The sequence below is a fragment of the Carassius auratus genome, chromosome 25 (assembly GCF_003368295.1).
Source record: "Carassius auratus strain Wakin chromosome 25, ASM336829v1, whole genome shotgun sequence".
NCBI lineage: Eukaryota > Metazoa > Chordata > Actinopteri > Cypriniformes > Cyprinidae > Carassius > Carassius auratus.
In genome coordinates, this window is record NC_039267.1 from 9,187,255 (window position 1) to 9,214,987 (window position 27,733).

Genomic DNA, 27,733 nt, shown 5'->3' on the forward strand with positions numbered 1-27,733 from the left:
GGACATGGTGTCCTAGCCTGACTACGTCAGACTTCCTACTTCCGCTCAATTTCATTTCGCTTCTGTACTCAGTCTGATACAGCGTCAGAGCTTTCTGTTTGCCACCGGTCTGGAAACAGCCGGGCCAATCAACGAACAGAGGGCGGGCTGAGAGCCGTGACGTAGATGCTAAGCGCTGAGTTTTACATTGTAGGTTAGAGAAATCGAAAACCGAAACGACCGCGGAAATGGGAAACGAGACACGGGATGCAATTCGCTCTGTTATGGAGAACATTCAACTCTTTTTCAAACTGCAAAAGTCGTTTACAGCCATGTTCACTCTGGTATTTAGCTCGCATCATCATGTGTTAACAACAGGTTTACAGTGGAAGTTCAATCATAGATTTGAGTTCGATGCATGATGTCTGTGCTTCGATGCGGCTGTACAGGCGCATAACATACGTCATAACTAAACTTATCTGATTGGCTACGGGTAACCAATGATTTTAAACTTCAGACAAGTGCCCCCTAGCGAGAGAGAAAACACTTCTCTATTATGCCATTCCAGACTCTGTCTACGAAGCAAAGCGAAGTATTCCCAGGCTAATGGTGTCCCAGTTTTCCAAAAAAACTTCAAATTTGTATTTGTCTGACCAAAGAACAGTTTTCCGGCCTTGACCCTTAAACACAGAGATTGTTCCAGATTGTCTGAATCTTTGGATGATAGTTCAACATGTGATATGTTATCTATATTCTATTGTGAATACAATATATGTTTATGACATTTGTAAATTATTCCATTCCTTTTTTACTAACAGTTTGTACGGTGTCCCAACTTTTTGAAAAATCAGGTTTGTAGTTCTTTGGGGTCAACTTGTGTTTTTTTGGTGAGAGGCTTAATAACAATCAGTTTGAAGGTTTTGGGGAGGTATCCTAATGACAATGATAAATTAATAATAGTCAGAGAAGGATCTATGACTTCTGGAAGCACCTCTTTTAGGAGCTTAGATGGAATAGGGTCTAACATAAATGTTGTTGGTTTAGATGATTTAACAAGTTCTTCCTCTCCTGTAGTAGAGAATGAGTGGAACTGTTCCTCAGGGGAACTATAGTGCACTGTCTGATGTGATACTGTAGCTGACGGCTGAAATGAACAATTTTATCTTTAATAGTATCGATGTTAGAAGTAAAGTAGTTCATAAAATCATTACTGCTGTGATGTTGGGAAATTGTGTGCAAAAAGTAATTTTGACTATGCTTGGTTTTACTTGAGGTGAAGTTAAAGATTTCCTTCTTTTTATCATTTTAGTATTGCGTACTAAAAATTGTAATCTTCATCAGCAGTAGTGTCATCCTCTGCAGTACTTACATCTCACCATAAGAGAACACTGTCATCTACCTAATAAAGGGTCATTTTTGCACGTTCTGTTGACTCAATTATCCACACATTTTGAGTGTAGATTATTACAGAAAACTTGATTTTGATTAAGCAGTTAAATATTTGTGAATAATAATGACATTCTATGAAATGTGTGGTTTGTAATGCTACTTTCATGTCCAATAGCCAGTAATAAGGTAAATGATTTCCAAGTAAATCCATTTAAACTAAGCATTTCTGAAGCATTCTGATTTCTGAAATGAAAACCAGGGACAGTATGTCTTTGTGTTTTGTTTTATTTTATTTTATTGTTGTGGGTTACATACATTAATATCATAATTGGCAGTGGGATTTTGTTTTGTTTTTGTTAGTTTTTTTTTTTTACACGAAAAATCACACTGAAAAATAGTAACTATTGCAAAATGTCTGTGGTGTAAAAAAGTCCACTCCTTGGTAAGAACATCACCAAACATGATTTATAATTAATTTAACACACAAGGCTCATTTAAACACGTTTTGGAAATTTGTAGCATTTCATTTAAAAACGATGTCATCCCTACCAAAACATGAAGTGTATTTAAATTCTCGTCACTGATAGTATTTGCACTCAATCATTTTGTGTATTCAGCCACTATACTACAGCTATAACAACAATTATAAAAAAAAATGGACAAAATAAAATGTACCTGTTAAGTTATAACTGAAGCTGAAATGTGTGTGCTTGATGCGTGAAAACAAACTTCATTAGTTCTTGCACATCATAGGCACTTTGAGTTTCGGTTTACCATATTTAATATGCATGAGATAAAATACAAATGCACAAATGTATACAAAATGAAAGATTACTTCTTAAGTTGAAATAAAATTGCAAGGATTAAAAAGTACTGTTTTTTTCTTCTGAAATCTAATCAAGTAAAAGTGAAAGTTATCAGTTTACATTTTGCATGAACGAAGTACAAATACACCAAAAATAATACTTAATTACAATAATCCAGTAAAATTAATCCAGTATTTTACACCCCTGCAAATAACAAACATTTCAAAACAGTAGGCTGATATTATAACAAATGTATGGCTTTACAAAAACACATTAAAATAAAAAATAAAAATATGATCAAATATGCTAAATAAAACAACAAATGATCTTTTTTCTCCATAATCAGGGTTAATATTTTGCATTTTAGGCTCGTATAAACTACAAACTATGTGCTTTGTGCAAATGTAATTGTGCATGTGTAATAGATTAGTTTATTATTTTTATATCATTCATATCAGAGACTTCAGAGTTGTGATGGCAAAGTTTCAGGAATGTTTAATAGACCTATTGTGTGCAAAACAATCGCGCTATCAACATGTTTTGTTATACACTGCACACAAACAGTATTACTTTGTTTTAATATGATAACTGATGATAATAGAGCTCTGCTCTTGTACAAGATTTCCATGGCTACAGTAGCGGCTTGCGACCAAGTAATAAGATGGAAGCGTCCTCTGCTGGTGAAAATAATCACATTCATATGATAGCCATTAGCTTGTATTCGCAGGTTGTTTTGAATGTGCTGTAAATGGGGACATTTCCGAGGACAACTCTAGTCGGGGACAGGACAACAGAAACCAGAACTGTCCCCGGAAAATCCTTAAATTGTATATTACTTAATTAAATACTGGATTTTTTTCCTGGTAATATTTTTTTTAAATCTAGGCTATATACTAACATCAGAACTGTAATGTTTTGGTTCACTATTTAATACATAAAAACAGAACTTTCTTGACATTATGTAAGACTTACTTCAAAATCTCCATCTCTGGAGGCTTCTTCTAATAGCCTACTTGAAGAAGACTTGGTTTGTCCCAGAGGTCATACACTTTCCATCTTGAGGAGGTGAAGAATTCAGAAATGGAGAATCATAAAATGTGGTTGATTTCAACATCTATGTATTAATTGAGAATATAATGTAGCTCTTTGTAAATATTCATGTTTTGAACAAAGTAGAGCTAATCTGCTTGTATCCATATCTGGGACATTCAGACACCATCCATCCTCTAGAGCTATTGTGAGCGATCTGTGAGCACTTTCTCTTTTATAGTGTCTTTGAGGCAATGTAGTCTGATCAGAAGTTGAAACCATGCTTACACACTATTACTATCTATCAGTCTAATCAACACAATGTTCTGGGTGTTTGAGAATAAACAGGATTTACAGAAACCCTGAAGGGAAAAAAAACTTTCAGTTACGCACACCTATCACAGATATCATCTATAACTAAACAAGGATGTGAGTTCTGACAAAACCGTGACGAAGAAGATACACACTACGAAGTGACGCACTAAGCCAGAATTTACACTCTAAATGTGTACTTTGGTGGTATGGACAATGAGTCATTTTACCCAAACAATGAAAATTGTCTAATAAGTTTATGCCCCCTTTCCGAAACTGCTAAATTTTAATAATTTCACCAAAATAAGAGATATCATACAAAATGCATGTTATTGTTTATTTAGTACTGACCTGAATAAGATATTTCAAACAAAATATGTTTACATAAAAAGGAATCTATCTATCTATCTATCTATCTATCTATCTATCTATCTATCTATCTATCTATCTATATAGTAGCCTTTCTGTTTTACTTAACCTGTAAATCTCATATATTCTTAAAAATATCTTCCTTTGTGTTAACAGCTAACACACACAAATATATATATAACAAATATAACAAATATATATGTCTTCTGGGAAACATGTAACTATCTTCTGTATCCTCCGATGGGTAGTACTTAATGAAAAAAAAATGTATGCATTTCCATTCTGCTGTATATGCAATGCATACATACGTGTGTGTATGTACACGCACACACACAAATACATGTTCAGCTCAACCTGCTTGTCATTACGAAATTCATTACAATTCAGGATCTTCAGAACGCAACAGCGAACAAAGATTATCAAACAATTGTTTAAACATCTTTCTTAAATAAATGATTGAATTTCTATAACACATTTTTAAGGTTTTCATTTCCTGAAGGAAGTACTGTTCTTCTCGGAAGTGCAGAAAACATTTTTTTCACTATTGAGTCACTATTGACACATTCATAATTTCAGTCAGGTTTTGTATCATACATGAATTTTGTCTACTTCATGGCTTAAATAATAATTTTAAAAACCTTTTGCTTGAACATACAGTATAGGTGGGTCTACAATGTCTTTCAAATGTAATTTTAAATAGGCAAAGGTAAATAGATATATGCATTCAGTGAGTGTCAATATTTAACCCCCTTACATCTTAAAGTATAAGTAACACGCTGACAGAGAATCAAGAAGGCAGTGGAAAGGAAAGGTTTAAATATTTAAATGTCTCCGCTGGAGGCGATGACAAACAGAGATCATATCCTCAGTCAATCCTAATGGGTTTCAGAGAATTAGGTTTGTCAAACAGACCAAGACAAAGGTTTTAGTATACACACCTCTGCTGTGTTAGTGGATCAAATAATGATCCTATAAATGTTTGGGTTTAAGTTTATAAAAGTTTTTGTATATCTTATATTTTGAAGTGATTAAAGTCAGCAATTTGTGCACCACGTCAAATTTTAACATCAAAGATAACAACAACAAGAAAAGCTGGAAAAAATGTTTTCCCTGTTCACACTTCTAAGAACGCATTTATACAAATTTTATAAAGAAGAATAACATTTCGAGCGAGTGAGGTGATGTGAAACAGGAAGATTTCTCACGCTTAGACCATCCAAGACAACAACAACAATAATCCACAATAATCCAAACAACTCCAGTCCATCAATTTACATCCTGTAGATCAAAAAGCAGTGTGTTTGTAAAAATACATTTTTAACTTCAAAGTATCAACATTCTGCTTATTATAGGTGGTGTTCATTAACACACCCTTCTCCTTTTCTAAACCTATATATATATATATATATATATATATATATATATATATATATATATATATATATATATATATATATATATATATTATGGCAAGCCGTTCAGGAAATGATTATATTTATAATATGAAGTCTGAATATGTAGAATGAAAGTCTGAATATATGGAATGAAAGTCTGAATATATAGAATGAAAGTCTGAATATATAGAATGAAAGTCTGAATATATGGAATGACAGTCTGAATATATGGAATGCAAGTCTGAATATATGGAATGAAAGTCTGAATATATGGAATGAAAGTCTGAATATATTGAATGAAAGTCTGAATATATAGAATGAAAGTCTGAATATATAGAATGAAAGTCTGAATATATGGAATGAAAGTCTGAATATATGGAATGAATGTCTGAATATATGGAATGAAAGTCTGAATATATGGAATGAATGTCTGAATATATGGAATGAAAGTCTGAATATATGGAATGAAAGTCTGAATATATGGAATGAAAGTCTGAATATATAGAATGAAAGTCTGAATATATAGAATGAAAGTCTGAATATATAGAATGAAAGTCTGAATATATTGAATGAAAGTCTGAATATATGGAATGAAAGTCTGAATATATGGAATGAAAGTCTGAATATATGGAATGAAAGTTTGAATATATATAGAATGAAAGTCTGAACATATAGAATGAAAGTCTAAATATGGAATGAAAGTCTGAATATATGGAATGAAAGTCTGAATATATGGAATGAATGTCTGAATATATGGAATGAAAGTCTGAATATATAGAATGAAAGTCTGAATATATGGAATGAAAGTTTGAATATATATAGAATGAAAGTCTGAATATATAGAATGAAAGTCTAAATATGGAATGAAAGTCTGAATATATTGAATGAAAGTCTGAATATATGGAATGAAAGTCTGAATATATGGAATGAATGTCTGAATATATGGAATGAAAGTCTGAATATATAGAATGAAAGTCTGAATATATAGAATGAAAGTCTGAATATATTTCAGAATGTGTGTACGGGCCAAAATACTGCCAACCGTACTCAACATCGTTCTACAGATGAAGAAATTTATTCGCTATTTCACCGCGTAAGAGTGAATGCGGTGAACTTCACAGCCCAGGAAGTTCCTGCTTATCAAGCAAATATTACAGAAAGAAACATGCCTTCTACCTCACAGGGACCACCCACAGCTAACTACAATCTTCGCCCCTGAAATAGCGAATACATTTCTTCATCAGTAGAACGATGCTGAGTACGGTTGCCAGTATTTTGGCCTGTACACGCATTCGCCAGGGTGTTAATTAGATGATTGTTACTTAAAATTGCTACTACTAAATTTCGTGCGAACTTGCTCATTGCAAGTCCGAATATATATTGAATATTGAATATATATATATATATATATTCAGACTTTCATTCCATATATTCAGACTTTCATTTTATATATATTCAGACATTCATTCTATATGTATTCAGACTTTCAGATTTTCATTCTATATATTCAGACTTTCATTCCATATATATTCAGAAATTAATTTTATATATTCAGACTTTCATTCTATATATATTCAGACTTTCATTCAATATATATTCAGACATTCGTTTTAGATATTCAGACTTTAATTCTATATATTCAGACTTCATATTATAAGTACAATTATTTCCTGAACGGCTTGCCATAATATGTGTGTATGTATATATATATATATATATACAATATATACAATACAAGCAATGTTTTATAGGGGAACCTTCTGGAAGCGGGATTGGGCTAGTTTTGAGAAGCAACTGGGCAGGATTTGTTGTGAAAACCTGGCAACCCTGATCTGAACGCACATGCTGGAGATATACTTCTAATTACAGGAGCATCTTTACTGATGAGAGGTGCATGAAAATCGCATTAGATTTTTTGCACAGCCCTAGTATATATTGAAACTGTATATATTTGCTTAGCGGTTTTGGAAAATGACTAAGTTCCACTTTATGTCGTCTTTTTTTTTCTTTTTTTAAGTGCAGTTTGATGACAACATGGCATGTTGTTTACTTGATGTGCTTACGCGCCGATTGCTAAGTTAACAACACAGAGATATCTGAAGCAGTTTAACTCACCGCATGCGGTTCCAACACACGATCGTGACCCTTTTTTGTTGGGACTACATTATCCTTAAGAAATAAACGATTTGCAAATCTGGCGTCAAACTGGGCTTTGTTTGTAAAACAAGCATCTTCGAAATGCAGGGAACAAACACAAACACTTGCACAACTCCGTTGATGCTCTGTAAAAATAAACTCCATCCACTGGTCCTTTACTGCTGTTTTTTTTTTTTTTTGGTAATCTGTGTAGGGTTGCCTTGCCCTGGCAACCAAAAACACACTTCTTTTGTGACATTTCGGTCTCTCGCTCTGATCAGTGAATGTCTCTGCTTGCAGTGCTCTGCTATACGGGAGAGCGCGCTCTTCCGGGAGAAGTGCCCTTAGGACCCATATAAGGAAATTCCGCTCCATCTAACGTAACACAGACCCATACTCGAAAAATACTTTCCGAAACCTGTGACAAACCGGAAGAGGTTTTTTTGGAACAAAAATACTCCTTCAAACGTACAACTTAATTTTTGAAACTTTGTCCATGTTTATCATGGGAATCCAACTCTTTAACAGTGTAAAAGACTCAGTATGCATTAAATAGCATTTCACCCCCCCCCCCCCCCCCCCCCCAAACGAAAGTTGATACAACATTAAAGCCATTTGGTTTTAATTATATATTCATATATCCAATACTCCTATATTTATGATCAGCAGCCTGGAAAATGACCTGCACATTGCCATTAAAGTAAAATGTAAAATGACTCAACCTAAGAATAGGAGCTTGATAAAATCCTAATTTTAGATGAAAATTTCAGATGGCACTTAGAGGCTTTTGCATCTGAACTCTTCATATATATATTTTTAATAAATTTATTTATTTATTTATTTGATATACATTCATATTATAAACATTTAATATGTTGCTTGTAAAAAAAATTTTTTTCCAGCAGATAACTTTGTAACATCTCTCAAATTATTTAAATGTAAATGCAAAAAAAAAAAGAAAAAAAATCATCGTAGACATTTAGGGTGTGGATTTTACAGCGTGTCATGTAGTTTTTCTATGAATTGGTTTTAGGATTCAAGTTAAAATCAAATCAACCATCACATCCTTGTTTACCTTGAGATTATAACAGAGATAAACACTATGTTTTTTTTGGCCACCAATATTTGCATAAACTGTGTTTAATCTTCAAGCACATCTAGAATAAATGAAATAATTGCATGCCATAATAATGCATAAGCTTGGGATCCACCTTCAAAACACAGATTAGATGGTCCCAAAGCAAACTAAGACCTAGTACAGTATAAAAGAGCAAGCTTTGAGAGGTAGCTCACATTAGCTCTTGAAGATGGTCATCTCCGTGGGGACTGTGAGGATGTCCCAGATGTGGATGCTGAGATGGGTCATACTACTGGTTGGGCTGCAGTCACTGCAAGCAGGTTAGAAAAAAAAAAAAAAAAGGTTACTGCAAAAAAAAATAAAAACATAAAAAAACGCTCACAATATCAGCTACACAATTTGACTGTATCTCTTTTTCTATGTTTAAAGACTTTATGAAGGATTATGGAGAAATTGACGTTACTATGGACGTTATGTGGCCAACAACAACAGGTGAATATGTCATTGTGTTTATGGAATATACTTTATAGTTTCTTTGTGAATCAGTGTGATTAGGTCTCACGAAGTAACAGATTATTAATAGAAGTCAAGTAGAACTTTTAAATGGATCTAACATTAAACAGCCAAATCACTACAATGTAACAAATTAATATTTTTAAATTGGATTTACAAAGAGTATTATAGAATTATTGTAAGCTATCTGTAAATATGCACTTTCTCTCCATTTTAAAGTATGTGCAAAAATATCATCTTTTTCTGTTCTCAGCATTCTCCATGACAAAAGTACCGGTAACTACAGGTATAACATTTTTTCTTCTTCTTTTTTTAATGTTACAGTATCTGAAACCAATTTTGAAACAAAACAATTACACTTTAGGAGACTTAAAGGTGAAGGGTGTAAGGTTTTTTTTTTTTTTTTTTTTTTGAGACAACATAAAAAAGAATTCAAAACCCCCAAAAAGTATAAGCACTATGGTTTTGTGGTAGAATCGAAACATTGATTAGTATGTATGAGCAACATTAGCAAAACCAGATGATGTGTGTTTGAGGTGCAGAAATTATGTTCTTTACCTTCAGTTTCATATTTTTGCTCAAAGAAAGTATTTAGCACTTATCACATGTATAAACGTTCTTTCTTGGTTTAGTTGAACCGAATCCTGATCATCAGTCCACGGTCTGCAGCACATGGGGAAATTTCCACTTCAAGACCTTTGATGGTCAATTCTTTCAAGTGGCAGACACGTGCAACTATGTTCTGACAGTGATGTGTGACATCCCCATTTCTGATTTTAACATCCAAATGCAAAGAGAGACTGTGAATGGTTCAATCACTTTCAACACAGTCACAATAGAGCTGGAGGGGACAATCATCAAAATCACTAATGGCGACATCACCATGGGGAACGAAAAGTGAGTTTCTACACTACAACACTACAGCAAAACCACAATCCTTAAAAACAATAATCTTATTAATATTAGCATTTCATTATTAATATCTTAGCTAATTCATTTTTTCAACCAAATTTATTTTAGGTGTTTAAAAACATATTTACTGTACAACAAAACAAACAAGAACATTTTCTTTTTTCAATAATGTTGTCATTTAAAAAAAAAAAAAATTTATATAATAATTATCCATCAGGGTGTCTGTTCCGATCAATATGCATGGAATTCAAATCGAGGGAAGTTCAACAAGTCTCAAGATCTCGAACAAACATGGAGTGACTGTCTTCTGGGAAGAAGACAACTATCTAACGGTATGATTCTTTATCTCTCAGCTTGATCTCAGTCTTGGTCATAATTGACTGTATCAGTGCTGCACATTAAAAAAACAATCATCTAATATACCTAAATAACTAACAGTGAACAAACAGGTTTTGCAAATGAGCCTTTTCCTTTTTTTGATTCTTTGTTTGTATTGTCAGTTAAACAGACAGACAGACAGACAGAAAGATAGATAGATAGATAGATAGATAGATAGATAGATAGATAGATAGATAGATAGATAGATAGATAGATAGATAGATAGATCTAAAAATAAAGGTGAAAAGTAACTTAGATTAAAAAAAAGAGTTTTTGAAAAGAGACTATCTCTCCTCTGACATTATTTTATTATATAATGTTCCCCAGATTGAACTTCCTGAGAAGTACCAAGGTCTGACCTGCGGACTCTGTGGAAACTTTAATGGCAACAAGCATGACGATATCAGTGTTAGCGGTAAACATAATGTTTTTAACTCATTAGTGATTAGATTTAAGTTTTAAATACAGTAAGTTTTGTTACCGCAGACAGTTTAATGTTTAATGTGTTTATCTGACTCCTCCTCAGGTCCGGCCAAATGGAAGGTTTCCACACCTATGACTGAAACCTGTGAGGAAGTTACACTTCCACCCAGGGATCAGTGTGACCAGGTAAAATATGGGACAAAATCTATTTGTGGGTGCGCTTTTGAATTGCAAATTAAATTGTTTAACCTCTGACTGAAACATTGGTTTTAACGAAACAATCCTTCAAACAAATTATCAAATTTTTTATTATTTTTTTTCCCACTCTAGACAAGCGTTTGCCAGCAGTATCTCAGCAGTCCTGGGTTTGCTGACTGTTACAATGTGATGGACATGAGTTCATTTGAAAAAGTCTGTGAAGACGATCTGTGTCAGTGTTATGGAAATTACGACTGTCTCTGCAACACACTCACAGAGATTTCACGACAATGCACTCATGCTGGAGGAAAACCAGGAACATGGAGGACAGAACAGCTCTGTCGTGAGTATCAGTAATGATGGCAAGAAAAAATTAACTAACTTTTTCTAACTCCCTTGACATTGCAATATGCTGTACAGTTCTACAGTTTTTTTTAAGAATCACTACGCAGCTCTTGCCATACGTTCACCCATAAACTAAATGAAAATATAAAAACAACAATCACTTTCTATTTTAAAAGGACCACTGAGAAGAAAATACAATGCAACAGTATTGATACATTTGTGACATGCAATGTCTTGTTCTGTGGAGCAGCAAAGACGTGTCCTCTGAACTTGCAATACATGGAGTGTGGGAGTCCGTGCAAGAACACCTGCTCAGATCCGACCGCAAGTCTACTGTGTAAAGAACACTGTGTGGATGGCTGTTTCTGCCCTATTGGTAATTTTTACACAATATCCAAAGACAATTGCTTGTATATTTAAATGTGTTCAATTAAAGTCATTTTTTCTAAATTAAATGCTATCATCTTTTTGTAAAGGCACCGTGGAAGACAACATTGGTCAGAGCGGCTGTGTTAATGTGAACCAGTGCCCTTGTGAGCATAACGGCGCAGTATATCAATCAGGAGAGTCTTACAAACAAGCTTGCAAAAAATGGTAACTTTTTACAGATTTTGAAATCACATTTACATGAGCCTTCCCCATTCTAATACTGCTTCTGTACTGTGTCAGTGTGTGCGCCGCTGGACACTGGACTTGTACATACCTGGAATGTCCCGGAATCTGCTCTGTTGTTGGAGGGTCTCACGTCACCACTTATGATGGAAAGACCTTCACCTTCAGTGGCAACTGTGACTACATCCTCACTAAGGTCTGTTAGTACAGAAGATGATGTCAGAAATAAAAGCCTTCATTTATGTGTTTATTCACATGGTTTATATTACATTCAGAAAACTGTGCGAATTATAAAGGTTCTTATAATATTGTTTTCTTTTTCTTTCTTTTAAAAAAAAATTAAAGCACTCTAATGACAGTGACATTGCGGTTGTGGGAAATCTGGCAAAGTGTGATCCGGCCCGAAAAGACACATGTCTAAATTCAATCACCCTTGTCATCTCAGGGACCACTGTAAGCACTGGTTTTGAATAATTGTATTCTTTTATAATTTTTTACTACTAATAATAATAATACATATACTGGCTGCTACTACTGCTACTACTACTATGATAATCATATTAATAGTAATGTCATATTGTTGATGTTTTACTCATTAAACAGATTACCTTTTCCTCTGGAGGATCTGTGACAGTGAATAAAATCAGTCCACACATGCTTCCTTTCACCATAGGTTTGTTGTCAATGTTTTTATCATTACTAAAAAGAACATTGAATTTCCTTCTTTAATGATTTTATTGTCCCAGGTCCAGTGAGCATTTTCCAGCCCTCTTCCTCTTTCATCATTGCTGATATGAAGAGTCTTCGTCTGGAGATTCAGTTAGCTCCAGTCATGCAGTTGTATATTGTCGCCAGCACTGAAGAGAAAGGGAAGATGAGTGGTGAGTAAAAAAATAAAACAAAATAAAACCTTTTTGGAAAAGAAAGACATAATTGTTATGAATTCAGACAATTTTGGTGTTATGGGTATCAACTGAACCACTTTTTACCTTGTTTCTCTCAGGTCTGTGTGGGAACTATAACGACATCCAATCAGATGACTTTAAAACAACATCGGGCATCATAGAGGGCACACCAACATCCTTTGTCAACTTTTGGAAACAAAATTGCCAAGATCTTGAAATCACATTTGACAACCCCTGCAGCTTGAATATAGAAACAGGTGCTTAACATGCTCACAATTTGATCATTCTTGACATAGCAGAAGAAAATTATTGATGCGCTAAACAAAGTAAGCAAGCAAATCTTCTCTGATGTTATTCCTCATAGAGCAACTTGCAAAAGACTGGTGTTCCCGTCTCACAAACCCAAATGGCAGCTTTGCTGCATGTCACTCAGAAATATGTCCTGAGATGTACTACCAAGTAAGTCTTTCTGCAGAAACAGAATGAACAATTACTATTTTTTATTTTACTTTTTTTGACATGCACTCTTAAAAATAAAGGGGCTTCACAATGCCATAAAATAACATTTTTGTCTAAATCATTCCATAAAGAAGTGTTAACATCAGAAGAACCTTTCTGTTTCACAAAAGGTATTTTGACGTGAAAGGTAAGAAAGAGATTGTTCTTTAATGACCCTTTGACTAAATGGTTCTTTGTGGAACCAATAATATTTCTTTTATGGCATCGCTGTGAAGAAAACTTTTTAAGCACCTTTATTTTTAAGATTGTATTGTATTGCATTATTTATTATAAATTAGTTATCAGTGCAATTTTTTTTTTCATGTGTCCATGTAATCTTTAATCAAAGGTTGAGTTCACACTGTCAGTATCTGAGAATGATACCCACATTTACTTAAACTGACCACACGCTGATTTTAAAACTGATTTTAAGCCAGATTTGCACCACCTGAATGATCAGGCGATTGAACCAAATATTGAGAATGAAAAACATTAATTTTACTGATCAAGTCAATGAATATTGCAGTACAAATCAGGTATTCAGTGACATTTAGCTCAAAACACCAGCAGGTTGTTAGGTTATAATACAGGTTGTTATTGTTTTGGTGAATGTCTGTTTTTGAGGTCATAGAAAGTGTGCCCTCCCTATGAAAACAAAATTCCCCAAATTGAGAATTTTCTGCCAACGGCCCTGGGCCAGATTTGAGGCTGGTCGCAAATTATTATTATTATTTTTTTTTATATACTCTATTGTGTGGTGTCATAATGATTATTTAACTGCTCCCAATTGGGACGGAACATCCCTAAACTCAAATCGTGAATATAAAACATGTTAGATATTTACGACTCTTTAACAGGCTGGCTCTGACGTGATACCCACGATAGCCAATGAGAGCAAGCAAGTGTCACCTACAACACAGATTCTTTTGCATTTGTTTTCAATCTCTACTCATGTTTGATCTCAACAGTCACTGTGAAATCATTTCTACAATCATTAAGTGTGTGGCCTAGGTCTGGTAAATTGTCTAGTGTGAGCGTTCAGAGTATTATAGGCTAAAAATCAGTTGAAAATATCTTCATGTCTGGGGTCTCTCATGGTTTAAAAAATTTGTTAAGATTTGAAAATCGTCTATTGTGTGGTCAGCTTTACATTCAACAGACACTTTATTAGGTACACCTATTCAACTGGTTGTTAACAGTAGCTCAATGCATTTAGGAATGTACAAATGGTCAAGACAAGCTTACGAACTAAGCATCAGAATAGGGAAGAAATGTAATTTAAGTAAACGTGGCATGGTTATGGTGCCAGACCAGCAATTCTGAGTATTTCAGACTGTTGGTCTGCTGGGATTTTCATGTACAATAATTTCTAGGGTTTACAGAGAATGGTTAGAAAAGTTCTTTGGGGGGGGGATCCTTGTTAAATTCAGAGCTCATAGAAGATTGGCCAGACTGATTTGAATTGATCAAAAGACAACAGTAACTCAAATAACCACTTGTTACAACCAAGATTTGCAGAAGAGCATCTCTAAAGCAAAACTTGAAGCAGATGGGCTACAGCAGCAGAAAACCATTCTTCTGCAACAGTTGGATGGTCAGAATTAGGTGTAAACTACATGAATGCATGGATACAACCTGCTTTGTATCAATGGTTCAGGCCCCTTAGTAGCAACTGAGCATCATTTAAATGCCACAGCTTACCTGAGTACTGTTGCTAACATTGTCCATCCCTTTATGACAACAATAGAACTAGAACTTCATATGATCCAATCAGTTCGCAATGGACAAAATCAAGTCCTTCCCTACATTTGACCTTGTTTGAATAGCCACTTCACTCAAGACTTCAATCTGTTTTTCTCTGCAGTGGTGTGTCTATGATACCTGCAAATGTGCAGATATTAAGAAGTGTATGTGTGCGGCCGTGTCCAACTATGCCCATGCCTGTGCTGCCAGAGGAATCATTCTCCAGGGCTGGATGGATTCTGAACCCTGTGGTGAGAACTTTATAAAGTACACATACTAACAAATAGTTATACTATATGTGCACTCTGTTACAAATCTGCTTCTATCTATCTCTGGCTACACAGACATGATATCGGAGTGTTCAGGGAACATGAAGTACTCCTACGGCATGACCAGCTGTGGCAGCACCTGCCGCTCTCTAAGTGAACAAGACAACACCTGCCAAGGGTCCTTCACTCCTGTAGATGGTTGCACCTGTTCTGAGGGAACCTACCTCAATGAAGACGGAAGCTGTGTACATGCTGATCAGTGTCCTTGTTACTATGGCAACCAGGTCATAGCGCCATCAGCAGTGTTCTACAAAGATGGTGCTAAATGGTATAAAGTGCAGTTTAACAAATGGGTAGTTGATGCATAATGAATCCATTAACTTTTTTCTTTTTCTTGTTTTCAATAGCCCTTCACTGCCAAATGGCAAAGAATTTAACAATATTGACATGAATTGAATGATTAATGGTAGATTTAGTAATTATTTCCACTGTTTGCTCAAATTACAGCACCTGTGACCTTGGAAAACTGCACTGCTCCAGTCAAGAAGGTGATCTGCAATTAGATCTTCTGTAATACTACCATTTAAATTCAAACTTGAATCACCGCTGGTATGATGCGTGTTAATTTTCTCCACCTCATCCATATGCCTTTTGGGTTTTTAGACTGTGTGGCTCCAATGACATTCTTCAAATGCTCAAATCATGGAGAAAAAGGAACGGAGTGTCAGAGAACATGTGAGAAGCAAGACCCAAACAATTGTGTGAGTTAGAAGAATGGAATACATGAATAACTGAATTAATGAAAAGATCTGTTACAGCATTTTTATGCATTTCATGAAATCCTGTTTGCTTACTCATTTTCAAATTTAGCATTTTCATGCTGGCACTGAATGGCACACAAACCTGATATACAGTGTAGATAACATGCATTAGAAATCTTGTATTACTGTAGAAGTTTGCAGGAAAATAATAGCTTACCGATTTTGTCTTGGCAATAGGTGAGCATGGGGTGTATATCAGGGTGTATGTGTCCAGATGACCTTCTGGCTGATGGAAAAGGTGGGTGTGTGAACAGGGACGAATGTCCATGTACCCATAATGGAGTCCTCTATTCACCTGGAGAGCAAGTTCAACAGGACTGTAACACCTGGTGAGCTAATCACAGTTGTTATAAACCATGTTATCACAGTGCAATCCTTGTACTATCATTTTACATCTCCACTACAAGTCAGAAAAGTATACGCACTTGAGGCACATGTCTACAAGTATAGATGTGTATTTCCAATAATCTTATCTGGTTAAATGTTCAGTTATATTTGGTAATACTGAACATAGCAAGGTTTTTCATGACAGTTTAGGCCCATGGAGTGGTAACCTTCAGAAACAAGTAAAATATTTGAGGGTAGTGTTTTATTTTGTAATATATATTTCAGCACATGCACAAATGGGATGTGGACTTGTACTAAAAAGGCATGCTACGGCACCTGTACCATCTATGGTGAAGGTCATTTCAAGACTTTTGATGGCAGAAGGTATTCCTTCCACGGAGACTGTGAACACACCATAGCCCAGGTATGTTTGACTGTCCCAATGGGAAAGAAAAAGAAAAAAAAGAAGAAAAAAGAAGAAAAAAAGTCAATATACAAATATCTGACACATACCTGTCACTAATATGTTTACAAATGCACCAAACCCTTCAATAAAATAGGCTTAAAATAAAATAATATGAAAAACATCAGATTTATATAAGTGTATTTAGGGGTTAAATATCTGGGGCATTATAATCTGGAATATTTCTGATGTGTGTAACGCCTTTAGGATTATTGTGACACGAACCCCAGTCCCTCCTTCCGTCTGGTTACAGAGAACATCCCTTGCGCAACCACCAGCTCCATTTGCTCCAAGTCCATCAATCTGTTCTTTGGGGTGAGGTTTTTTCATAGCTCAGAGTCAGAACAGCTTCATTAGTAAAGCATCCTAAAATGTGCAATATACAACATATGTTATAAGCCACTAACCTTTCATATCCCACAGAAATACGAGATGATTTTATCGGAGGAGGAAGATGTGAAAGTAATTGAAAGCATTGGCACGGAGTACAGATATCAAATCAGTTCTGCAGGCATATATGTTGTCATAGAGGTCGAAGGGCTTTTGAACTTAATCTGGGATAAAAAAACAAGTGTGATGATCCAACTCAATAATGAATTAAAGGTATGCATTACTTAAAGATACATGCATGAACAAGGACTTTGTATCTTTTGTTCAACTACTCATCTAAACATCTACATGATCTCTATGGCAGAGCAAGGTGTGTGGACTGTGTGGAAACTTTGATGGTAATGCAAACAATGACTTTATGAAGCACAATGGAGAAGTTGTGACAGATCCAGACGATTTTGGGAATAGCTGGAAGGTGAAGCCCAGCTGCCCTGATGTAACAAATGTGATGCATCCTTGTGACGCAAATCCACATCGACGTGCCTGGGCTATCAAACAATGCAGAATTATCACAAGCTCTGTCTTTGAAGACTGCCATTCACTTGTAAGTAACATTAACATTAACAAGCTTTTTTCCCCACAAATTCAGAACAAAAATATGATTTTCTTATCTCTAGGTGGATTCTGGCCCATACTATGATGCCTGTGAAAGGGACACCTGTGCATGTGACAGTGGGGGTGACTGTGATTGTCTCTGTACTGCAGTGGCAGCTTACGCTGCTGAATGCCGTAAAAGAGGAGCTTGTGTGACATGGCGAAGACCAAACTTTTGCCGTAAGTCCAAATATTTCTATTGTTTATTTGGCCTAGAAAATTGCAACTATAAATGTTTTTCTTTGTTTTGTTTTTTCACAACTGGGAATCTTTGACCCTCAAAAAAATGGCAGACTCTTTGGTTTTACTAAGGCTCATTTCATAGCTGGCACTGTATCTAAATTCAGGGCTGCAGTGGCTCAATGGTTCATGTAGGTTGTCTACAAACCGGAAGGTTGGTGGTTCTATCCCCGGCTCCACCTGACCAAGTGTCGAGGTGTCCTTGAGCAAGACACCTAACCCCAGCTGCTCCCGATGAGCTGGATGGCGCCTTGAATGGCAGACACCGCAGTCGGTGTGTGAATGTGTGTGTGAATGGGGGAATGTGAGGCAAATTGTAAAGCGCTTTGGATGGCCATGTGTTCTGTTGAAAGCGCTATATAAATGCAGTCCATTTATAAGTAATAATTTAATAATTTTGACAAATATACAGATCTTTTTTTATTGAGAAAATAGAAATGTAAGTTATATTTACTTTTTTCAACATATCTTATACAGTATTTCATATAGGATATGTTCTTTGATGACAAATTTAACTCCTTGGCAACCAAGTACTTCAAGAAGGTCAAAATTGTTGGTTATTATGAACCAATGTGCTCATAGGATTCCACATTTTCAAACAATAAATATGGATAATTATTACATTATTTAAAGTTATTTATATCATAGTTTTTAATTCATGATGGATTTAGAAAAAAGAATTGTATCTGGAACAAGGAAATAACAAAATTTATACATAGAACTACATACATACAAGTAAATAAATATTAATTTAACAAAAAGAAGAAAAGTGCCCATAGCTGAAATAACTGTCAAATGTAACCATTGAAATGTAACCAAGTGATTGTCCTTGCAGCTTTATTCTGTGATTACTACAACAAACCTCCAGAAGAATGTGAGTGGCACTATAAACCCTGTGGATCCACCTGCATGAAAACCTGCAAAAACCCATCAGGAACTTGCTCTGATCAAATTCCTCCCCTTGAGGGTAAGAAAAAAGAATTTTAGCATAACCCTACTAAATACTTTAGAAACAAAAGAAATAAAAAAAAATCAATATCAGTTTTCAGTCTAATCTGACTATTTTATTTATACTTTTAGGATGTTTTCCTCAGTGCCCTTCAGAGAGGCCATATCTCAGGGAGGAGACTATGAAGTGTGTCACAGAGGAAGAATGTAAAGACTGTGTCTATAATGGGAAGGTATTTCCACGTGGATCAGAAATTTACAAAACTACAGATGGAAATGGTGTATGTTTCATTGCTCTGTGTGATTACAATGGGGAAATAAAAAGAATTATTACTGAATCCTGTGGAACTACAACTTCAACACCTTTCACTTTCACAACTACACCTGAAACTACTATAACACCCACAATCACATTCACTCCTACCACAACAACTACTGGGACATCGACACCTACGTCAATAGAAACATCACCTACAACTGTTACAATACCAACTACATCAACAGAAACACCATCCACAATCACATTCACTACTACACCAACTACTGGAACATCAACACCTACAACTGTTACAATTACACCAACATTAACAGAAACACCATCTACAGTTAGTACAACTACTGCTACAACAACAACTCCTACATCAACACCTACATCAACAGAAACATCCCCGACAACTGTTACAATAACACCTACATCAAGAGGAACACCATCCACAATCACATCCACTACTACACCAACTACTGGATCATCGACACCTACGTCAACAGAAAAATCAACTATATCAACAGTAACACCATCTACAATTAGCACAACTACTGCTACAACAACAACAACTCCCATCTGTACTCCTAAATGCACATGGTCAGATTGGACTGACGGCAACACACCCAGTACAGAGCCAGAAGGATTCGAAACTGAACCCATAGATGCATTGTGGAAATCAAAAAAGATCACCTGTCAGAGCCCTGAAGAAATTGAATGCAGGGCAGTAAATTATCCCCAAAAGTCCCTGCAAGATTTGGGACAAACAGTTTATTGTAATACATCATTTGGACTGTCATGCTCAAATGAAGACAATGCAAATAGCATTCCATCACTTTGTTATAATTATGAAATACGTGTAAAATGTTGTAAACCAGAAGACTACTGTACTCCTTCTACAACGTCTCCAAGTACACTAACATCAACACCTACAACTGTTACAATTACACCTACATCAACAGAAACACCATCTACAGTTAGTACAACTACTTCTACAACAACAACTCCCACATCAACAGAAACATCCCCGACAACTGTTACAATTACACCTACACCTACATCAACAGAAACACCATCCACAATTAGTACAACTACTGCTACAACAACAACTCCGACATCACCAGAAACATCCCCGACAACTGTTACAATTACACCTATATCAACAGAAACACCATCTACAATTAGTACAACTACTGCTACAACAACAACTCCCACATCAACACCTACATCAACAGAAACATCCCCCACAACTGTTACAATAACACCTACATCAACAGAAACACCATCCACAATCACATCCACTACTACACCAACTACTGGATCATCGACACCTACGTCAACAGAAACATCAACTATATCAACAGTAACACCATCTACAATTAGCACAACTACTGCTACAACAACAACAACTCCCATCTGTACTCCTAAATGCACATGGTCAGATTGGACTGACGGCAACACACCCAGTACAGAGCCAGAAGGATTCGAAACTGAACCCATAGATGCATTGTGGAAATCAAAAAAGATCGCCTGTCAGAGTCCTGAAGAAATTGAATGCAGGGCAGTAAATTATCCCCAAAAGTCCCTGCAAGATTTGGGACAAACAGTTTATTGTAATACATCATTTGGACTGTCATGTTCAAATGAAGACAATGCAAATAGCATTCCACCACTTTGTTATAATTATGAAATACGTGTAAAATGTTGTAAACCAGAAGACTATTGTACTCCTTCTACAACATCTCCAAGTACAATAACATCAACTACCTCAACAACTGCTGTTACTTCAACACCTACAACTGTTACAATTACACCTACATCAACAGAAACACCATCTACAATTAGTACAACGACTGTTACAACAACAACTCCTACATCAACACCTACATCAACAGAAACATCCCCGACAACTGTTACAATTACACCTACATCAACAGAAACACCATCCACAATCACATTCACTACTACACCAACTACTGGAACATCAACACCTACAACTGTTACAATTACACCAACATTAACAGAAACACCATCTACAGTTAGTACAACTACTGCTACAACAACAACTCCTACATCAACACCTACATCAACAGAAACATCCCCGACAACTGTTACAATAACACCTACATCAAGAGGAACACCATCCACAATCACATCCACTACTACACCAACTACTGGATCATCGACACCTACGTCAACAGAAACATCAACTATATCAACAGTAACACCATCTACAATTAGCACAACTACTGCTACAACAACAACAACTCCCATCTGTACTCCTAAATGCACATGGTCAGATTGGACTGACGGCAACACACCCAGTACAGAGCCAGAAGGATTCGAAACTGAACCCATAGATGCATTGTGGAAATCAAAAAAGATCACCTGTCAGAGCCCTGAAGAAATTGAATGCAGGGCAGTAAATTATCCCCAAAAGTCCCTGCAAGATTTGGGACAAACAGTTTATTGTAATACATCATTTGGACTGTCATGCTCAAATGAAGACAATGCAAATAGCATTCCACCACTTTGTTATAATTATGAAATACGTGTAAAATGTTGTAAACCAGAAGACTACTGTACTCCTTCTACAACGTCTCCAAGTACACTAACATCAACACCTACAACTGTTACAATTACACCTACATCAACAGAAACACCATCTACAGTTAGTACAACTACTTCTACAACAACAACTCCCACATCAACAGAAACATCCCCGACAACTGTTACAATTACACCTACACCTACATCAACAGAAACACCATCCACAATTAGTACAACTACTGCTACAACAACAACTCCGACATCACCAGAAACATCCCCGACAACTGTTACAATTACACCTACATCAACAGAAACACCATCTACAATTAGTACAACTACTGCTACAACAACAACTCCCACATCAACACCTACATCAACAGAAACATCCCCCACAACTGTTACAATAACACCTACATCAACAGGAACACCATCCACAATCACATTCACTACTACACCAACTACTGGATCATCGACACCTACGTCAACAGAAACATCAACTATATCAACAGTAACACCATCTACAATTAGCACAACTACTGCTACAACAACAACAACTCCCATCTGTACTCCTAAATGCACATGGTCAGATTGGACTGACGGCAACACACCCAGTACAGAGCCAGAAGGATTCGAAACTGAACCCATAGATGCATTGTGGAAATCAAAAAAGATCGCCTGTCAGAGTCCTGAAGAAATTGAATGCAGGGCAGTAAATTATCCCCAAAAGTCCCTGCAAGATTTGGGACAAACAGTTTATTGTAATACATCATTTGGACTGTCATGTTCAAATGAAGACAATGCAAATAGCATTCCACCACTTTGTTATAATTATGAAATACGTGTAAAATGTTGTAAACCAGAAGACTATTGTACTCCTTCTACAACATCTCCAAGTACAATAACATCAACTACCTCAACAACTGCTGTTACTTCAACACCTACAACTGTTACAATTACACCTACATCAACAGAAACACCATCTACAATTAGTACAACGACTGTTACAACAACAACTCCTACATCAACACCTACATCAACAGAAACATCCCCGACAACTGTTACAATTACACCTACAACAACAGAAACACCATCCACAATCACATTCACTACTACACCAACTACTGGAACATCAACACCTACAACTGTTACAATTACACCAACATTAACAGAAACACCATCTACAGTTAGTACGACTACTGCTACAACAACAACTCCTACATCAACACCTACATCAACAGAAACATCCCCGACAACTGTTACAATAACACCTACATCAAGAGGAACACCATCCACAATCACATCCACTACTACACCAACTACTGGATCATCGACACCTACGTCAACAGAAACATCAACTATATCAACAGTAACACCATCTACAATTAGCACAACTACTGCTACAACAACAACAACTCCCATCTGTACTCCTAAATGCACATGGTCAGATTGGACTGACGGCAACACACCCAGTACAGAGCCAGAAGGATTCGAAACTGAACCCATAGATGCATTGTGGAAATCAAAAAAGATCACCTGTCAGAGCCCTGAAGAAATTGAATGCAGGGCAGTAAATTATCCCCAAAAGTCCCTGCAAGATTTGGGACAAACAGTTTATTGTAATACATCATATGGACTGTCATGCTCAAATGAAGACAATGCAAATAGCATTCCACCACTTTGTTATAATTATGAAATGCGTGTAAAATGTTGTAAACCAGAAGACTACTGTACTCCTTCTACAACGTCTCCAAGTACACTAACATCAACACCTACAACTGTTACAATTACACCTACATCAACAGAAACACCATCTACAGTTAGTACAACTACTTCTACAACAACAACTCCCACATCAACAGAAACATCCCCGACAACTGTTACAATTACACCTACACCTACATCAACAGAAACACCATCCACAATTAGTACAACTACTGCTACAACAACAACTCCGACATCACCAGAAACATCCCCGACAACTGTTACAATTACACCTACATCAACAGAAACACCATCTACAATTAGTACAACTACTGCTACAACAACAACTCCCACATCAACACCTACATCAACAGAAACATCCCCCACAACTGTTACAATAACACCTACATCAACAGGAACACCGTCCACAATCACATTCACTACTACACCAACTACTGGATCATCGACACCTACGTCAACAGAAACATCAACTATATCAACAGTAACACCATCTACAATTAGCACAACTACTGCTAGAACAACAACAACTCCCATCTGTACTCCTAAATGCACATGGTCAGATTGGACTGACGGCAACACACCCAGTACAGAGCCAGAAGGATTCGAAACTGAACCCATAGATGCATTGTGGAAATCAAAAAAGATCGCCTGTCAGAGTCCTGAAGAAATTGAATGCAGGGCAGTAAATTATCCCCAAAAGTCCCTGCAAGATTTGGGACAAACAGTTTATTGTAATACATCATTTGGACTGTCATGTTCAAATGAAGACAATGCAAATAGCATTCCACCACTTTGTTATAATTATGAAATACGTGTAAAATGTTGTAAACCAGAAGACTATTGTACTCCTTCTACAACATCTCCAAGTACAATAACATCAACTACCTCAACAACTGCTGTTACTTCAACACCTACAACTGTTACAATTACACCTACATCAACAGAAACACCATCTACAATTAGTACAACGACTGTTACAACAACAACTCCTACATCAACACCTACATCAACAGAAACATCCCCGACAACTGTTACAATTACACCTATATCAACAGAAACACCATCCACAATCACATTCACTACTACACCAACTACTGGAACATCAACACCTACAACTGTTACAATTACACCAACATTAACAGAAACACCATCTACAGTTAGTACGACTACTGCTACAACAACAACTCCTACATCAACACCTACATCAACAGAAACATCCCCGACAACTGTTACAATAACACCTACATCAAGAGGAACACCATCCACAATCACATCCACTACTACACCAACTACTGGATCATCGACACCTACGTCAACAGAAACATCAACTATATCAACAGTAACACCATCTACAATTAGCACAACTACTGCTACAACAACAACAACTCCCATCTGTACTCCTAAATGCACATGGTCAGATTGGACTGACGGCAACACACCCAGTACAGAGCCAGAAGGATTCGAAACTGAACCCATAGATGCATTGTGGAAATCAAAAAAGATCACCTGTCAGAGCCCTGAAGAAATTGAATGCAGGGCAGTAAATTATCCCCAAAAGTCCCTGCAAGATTTGGGACAAACAGTTTATTGTAATACATCATTTGGACTGTCATGCTCAAATGAAGACAATGCAAATAGCATTCCACCACTTTGTTATAATTATGAAATACGTGTAAAATGTTGTAAACCAGAAGACTACTGTACTCCTTCTACAACGTCTCCAAGTACACTAACATCAACACCTACAACTGTTACAATTACACCTACATCAACAGAAACACCATCTACAGTTAGTACAACTACTTCTACAACAACAACTCCCACATCAACAGAAACATCCCCGACAACTGTTACAATTACACCTACACCTACATCAACAGAAACACCATCCACAATTAGTACAACTACTGCTACAACAACAACTCCGACATCACCAGAAACATCCCCGACAACTGTTACAATTACACCTACATCAACAGAAACACCATCTACAATTAGTACAACTACTGCTACAACAACAACTCCCACATCAACACCTACATCAACAGAAACATCCCCCACAACTGTTACAATAACACCTACATCAACAGGAACACCATCCACAATCACATCCACTACTACACCAACTACTGGATCATCGACACCTACGTCAACAGAAACATCAACTATATCAACAGTAACACCATCTACAATTAGCACAACTACTGCTACAACAACAACAACTCCCATCTGTACTCCTAAATGCACATGGTCAGATTGGACTGACGGCAACACACCCAGTACAGAGCCAGAAGGATTCGAAACTGAACCCATAGATGCATTGTGGAAATCAAAAAAGATCGCCTGTCAGAGTCCTGAAGAAATTGAATGCAGGGCAGTAAATTATCCCCAAAAGTCCCTGCAAGATTTGGGACAAACAGTTTATTGTAATACATCATTTGGACTGTCATGTTCAAATGAAGACAATGCAAATAGCATTCCACCACTTTGTTATAATTATGAAATACGTGTAAAATGTTGTAAACCAGAAGACTATTGTACTCCTTCTACAACATCTCCAAGTACAATAACATCAACTACCTCAACAACTGCTGTTACTTCAACACCTACAACTGTTACAATTACACCTACATCAACAGAAACACCATCTACAATTAGTACAACGACTGTTACAACAACAACTCCTACATCAACACCTACATCAACAGAAACATCCCCGACAACTGTTACAATTACACCTACATCAACAGAAACACCATCCACAATTAGTACAACTACTGCTACAACAACAACTCCCACATCAACAGAAACATCCCCAAAAACTGTTACAATAACACCTACATCAACAGGAACACCATCCACAATTAGTACAACTACTGCTACAACAACAACTCCCACATCAACACATACTTCAACAGAAACATCCCCGACAACTGTTACAATTACACCTACATCAACAGAAACACCATCCACAATTAGTACAACTACTGCTACAACAACAACTCCGACATCACCAGAAACATCCCCGACAACTGTTACAATTACACCTACATCAACAGAAACACCCTCTACAATTAGTACAACTACTGCTACAACAACAACTCCCACATCAACACCTACATCAACAGAAACATCCCCCACAACTGTTACAATAACACCTACATCAACAGGAACACCATCCACAATCACATCCACTACTACACCAACTACTGGATCATCGACATCTACGTCAACAGAAACATCAACTATATCAACAGTAACACCATCTACAATTAGCACAACTACTGCTACAACAACAACAACTCCCATCTGTACTCCTAAATGCACATGGTCAGATTGGACTGACGGCAACACACCCAGTACAGAGCCAGAAGGATTCGAAACTGAACCCATAGATGCACTGTGGAATTCAAAAAAGATCGCCTGTCAGAGCCCTGAAGAAATTGAATGCAGGGCAGTAAATTATCCCCAAAAGTCCCTGCAAGATTTGGGACAAACAGTTTATTGTAATACATCATTTGGACTGTCATGCTCAAATGAAGACAATGCAAATAGCATTCCACCACTTTGTTATAATTATGAAATACGTGTAAAATGTTGTAAACCAGAAGACTATTGTACTCCTTCTACAACGTCTCCAAGTACACTAACATCAACTACCTCAACAACTATTGAAACATCAACACCTACAACTGTTACAATTACACCTACATCAACAGAAACACCATCTACAGTTAGTACAACTACTTCTACAACAACAACTCCCACATCAACAGAAACATCCCCGACAACTGTTACAATAACACCTACATCAACAGGAACACCATCCACAATTAGTACAACTACTGCTACAACAACAACTCCCACATCAACGCATACATCAACAGAAACATCCCCAACAACTGTTACAATTACACCCACATCAACAGAAACACCATCTACAATTAGTAAAACTACTGCTACAACAACAACTCCCACATCAACACCTACATCAACAGAAACATCAGAGACAACTGTTACAATAACACCTACATCAACAGAAACACCATCTACAATTAGTACAACTACTGCTTCAACAACAACTCCCACATCAACACCTACATCAACAGAAACATCCCCGACAACTGT

At 36.4% G+C, this 27,733-nt stretch overlaps 1 protein-coding gene across 1 annotated transcript in view; it reads left to right on the top strand.

Annotated features, from left to right (window-relative positions):
- The first annotated feature begins 8,584 nt into the window (after nucleotides 1-8,584).
- Nucleotides 8,585-27,733, top strand: part of LOC113042834 (mucin-2-like) — a 28,128-nt gene continuing 8,979 nt past the window's right edge. Inside the window, exons 1-28 of the mRNA XM_026201829.1 lie at nucleotides 8,585-8,812; nucleotides 8,922-8,984; nucleotides 9,259-9,291; nucleotides 9,638-9,902; nucleotides 10,135-10,249; nucleotides 10,623-10,710; nucleotides 10,822-10,904; nucleotides 11,049-11,259; nucleotides 11,512-11,637; nucleotides 11,738-11,855; nucleotides 11,931-12,069; nucleotides 12,219-12,326; nucleotides 12,477-12,546; nucleotides 12,620-12,754; nucleotides 12,877-13,035; nucleotides 13,143-13,237; nucleotides 15,141-15,270; nucleotides 15,364-15,616; nucleotides 15,796-15,836; nucleotides 15,952-16,049; nucleotides 16,287-16,438; nucleotides 16,722-16,860; nucleotides 17,107-17,214; nucleotides 17,323-17,502; nucleotides 17,594-17,833; nucleotides 17,907-18,063; nucleotides 18,959-19,090; nucleotides 19,204-27,484. Of these exons, the coding sequence (XP_026057614.1) occupies nucleotides 8,722-8,812; nucleotides 8,922-8,984; nucleotides 9,259-9,291; nucleotides 9,638-9,902; nucleotides 10,135-10,249; nucleotides 10,623-10,710; nucleotides 10,822-10,904; nucleotides 11,049-11,259; nucleotides 11,512-11,637; nucleotides 11,738-11,855; nucleotides 11,931-12,069; nucleotides 12,219-12,326; nucleotides 12,477-12,546; nucleotides 12,620-12,754; nucleotides 12,877-13,035; nucleotides 13,143-13,237; nucleotides 15,141-15,270; nucleotides 15,364-15,616; nucleotides 15,796-15,836; nucleotides 15,952-16,049; nucleotides 16,287-16,438; nucleotides 16,722-16,860; nucleotides 17,107-17,214; nucleotides 17,323-17,502; nucleotides 17,594-17,833; nucleotides 17,907-18,063; nucleotides 18,959-19,090; nucleotides 19,204-27,484 (11,810 nt within the window). The 5' untranslated portion in view covers nucleotides 8,585-8,721. The remainder of the gene's footprint in view (nucleotides 8,813-8,921; nucleotides 8,985-9,258; nucleotides 9,292-9,637; nucleotides 9,903-10,134; nucleotides 10,250-10,622; nucleotides 10,711-10,821; nucleotides 10,905-11,048; nucleotides 11,260-11,511; nucleotides 11,638-11,737; nucleotides 11,856-11,930; nucleotides 12,070-12,218; nucleotides 12,327-12,476; nucleotides 12,547-12,619; nucleotides 12,755-12,876; nucleotides 13,036-13,142; nucleotides 13,238-15,140; nucleotides 15,271-15,363; nucleotides 15,617-15,795; nucleotides 15,837-15,951; nucleotides 16,050-16,286; nucleotides 16,439-16,721; nucleotides 16,861-17,106; nucleotides 17,215-17,322; nucleotides 17,503-17,593; nucleotides 17,834-17,906; nucleotides 18,064-18,958; nucleotides 19,091-19,203; nucleotides 27,485-27,733) is intronic.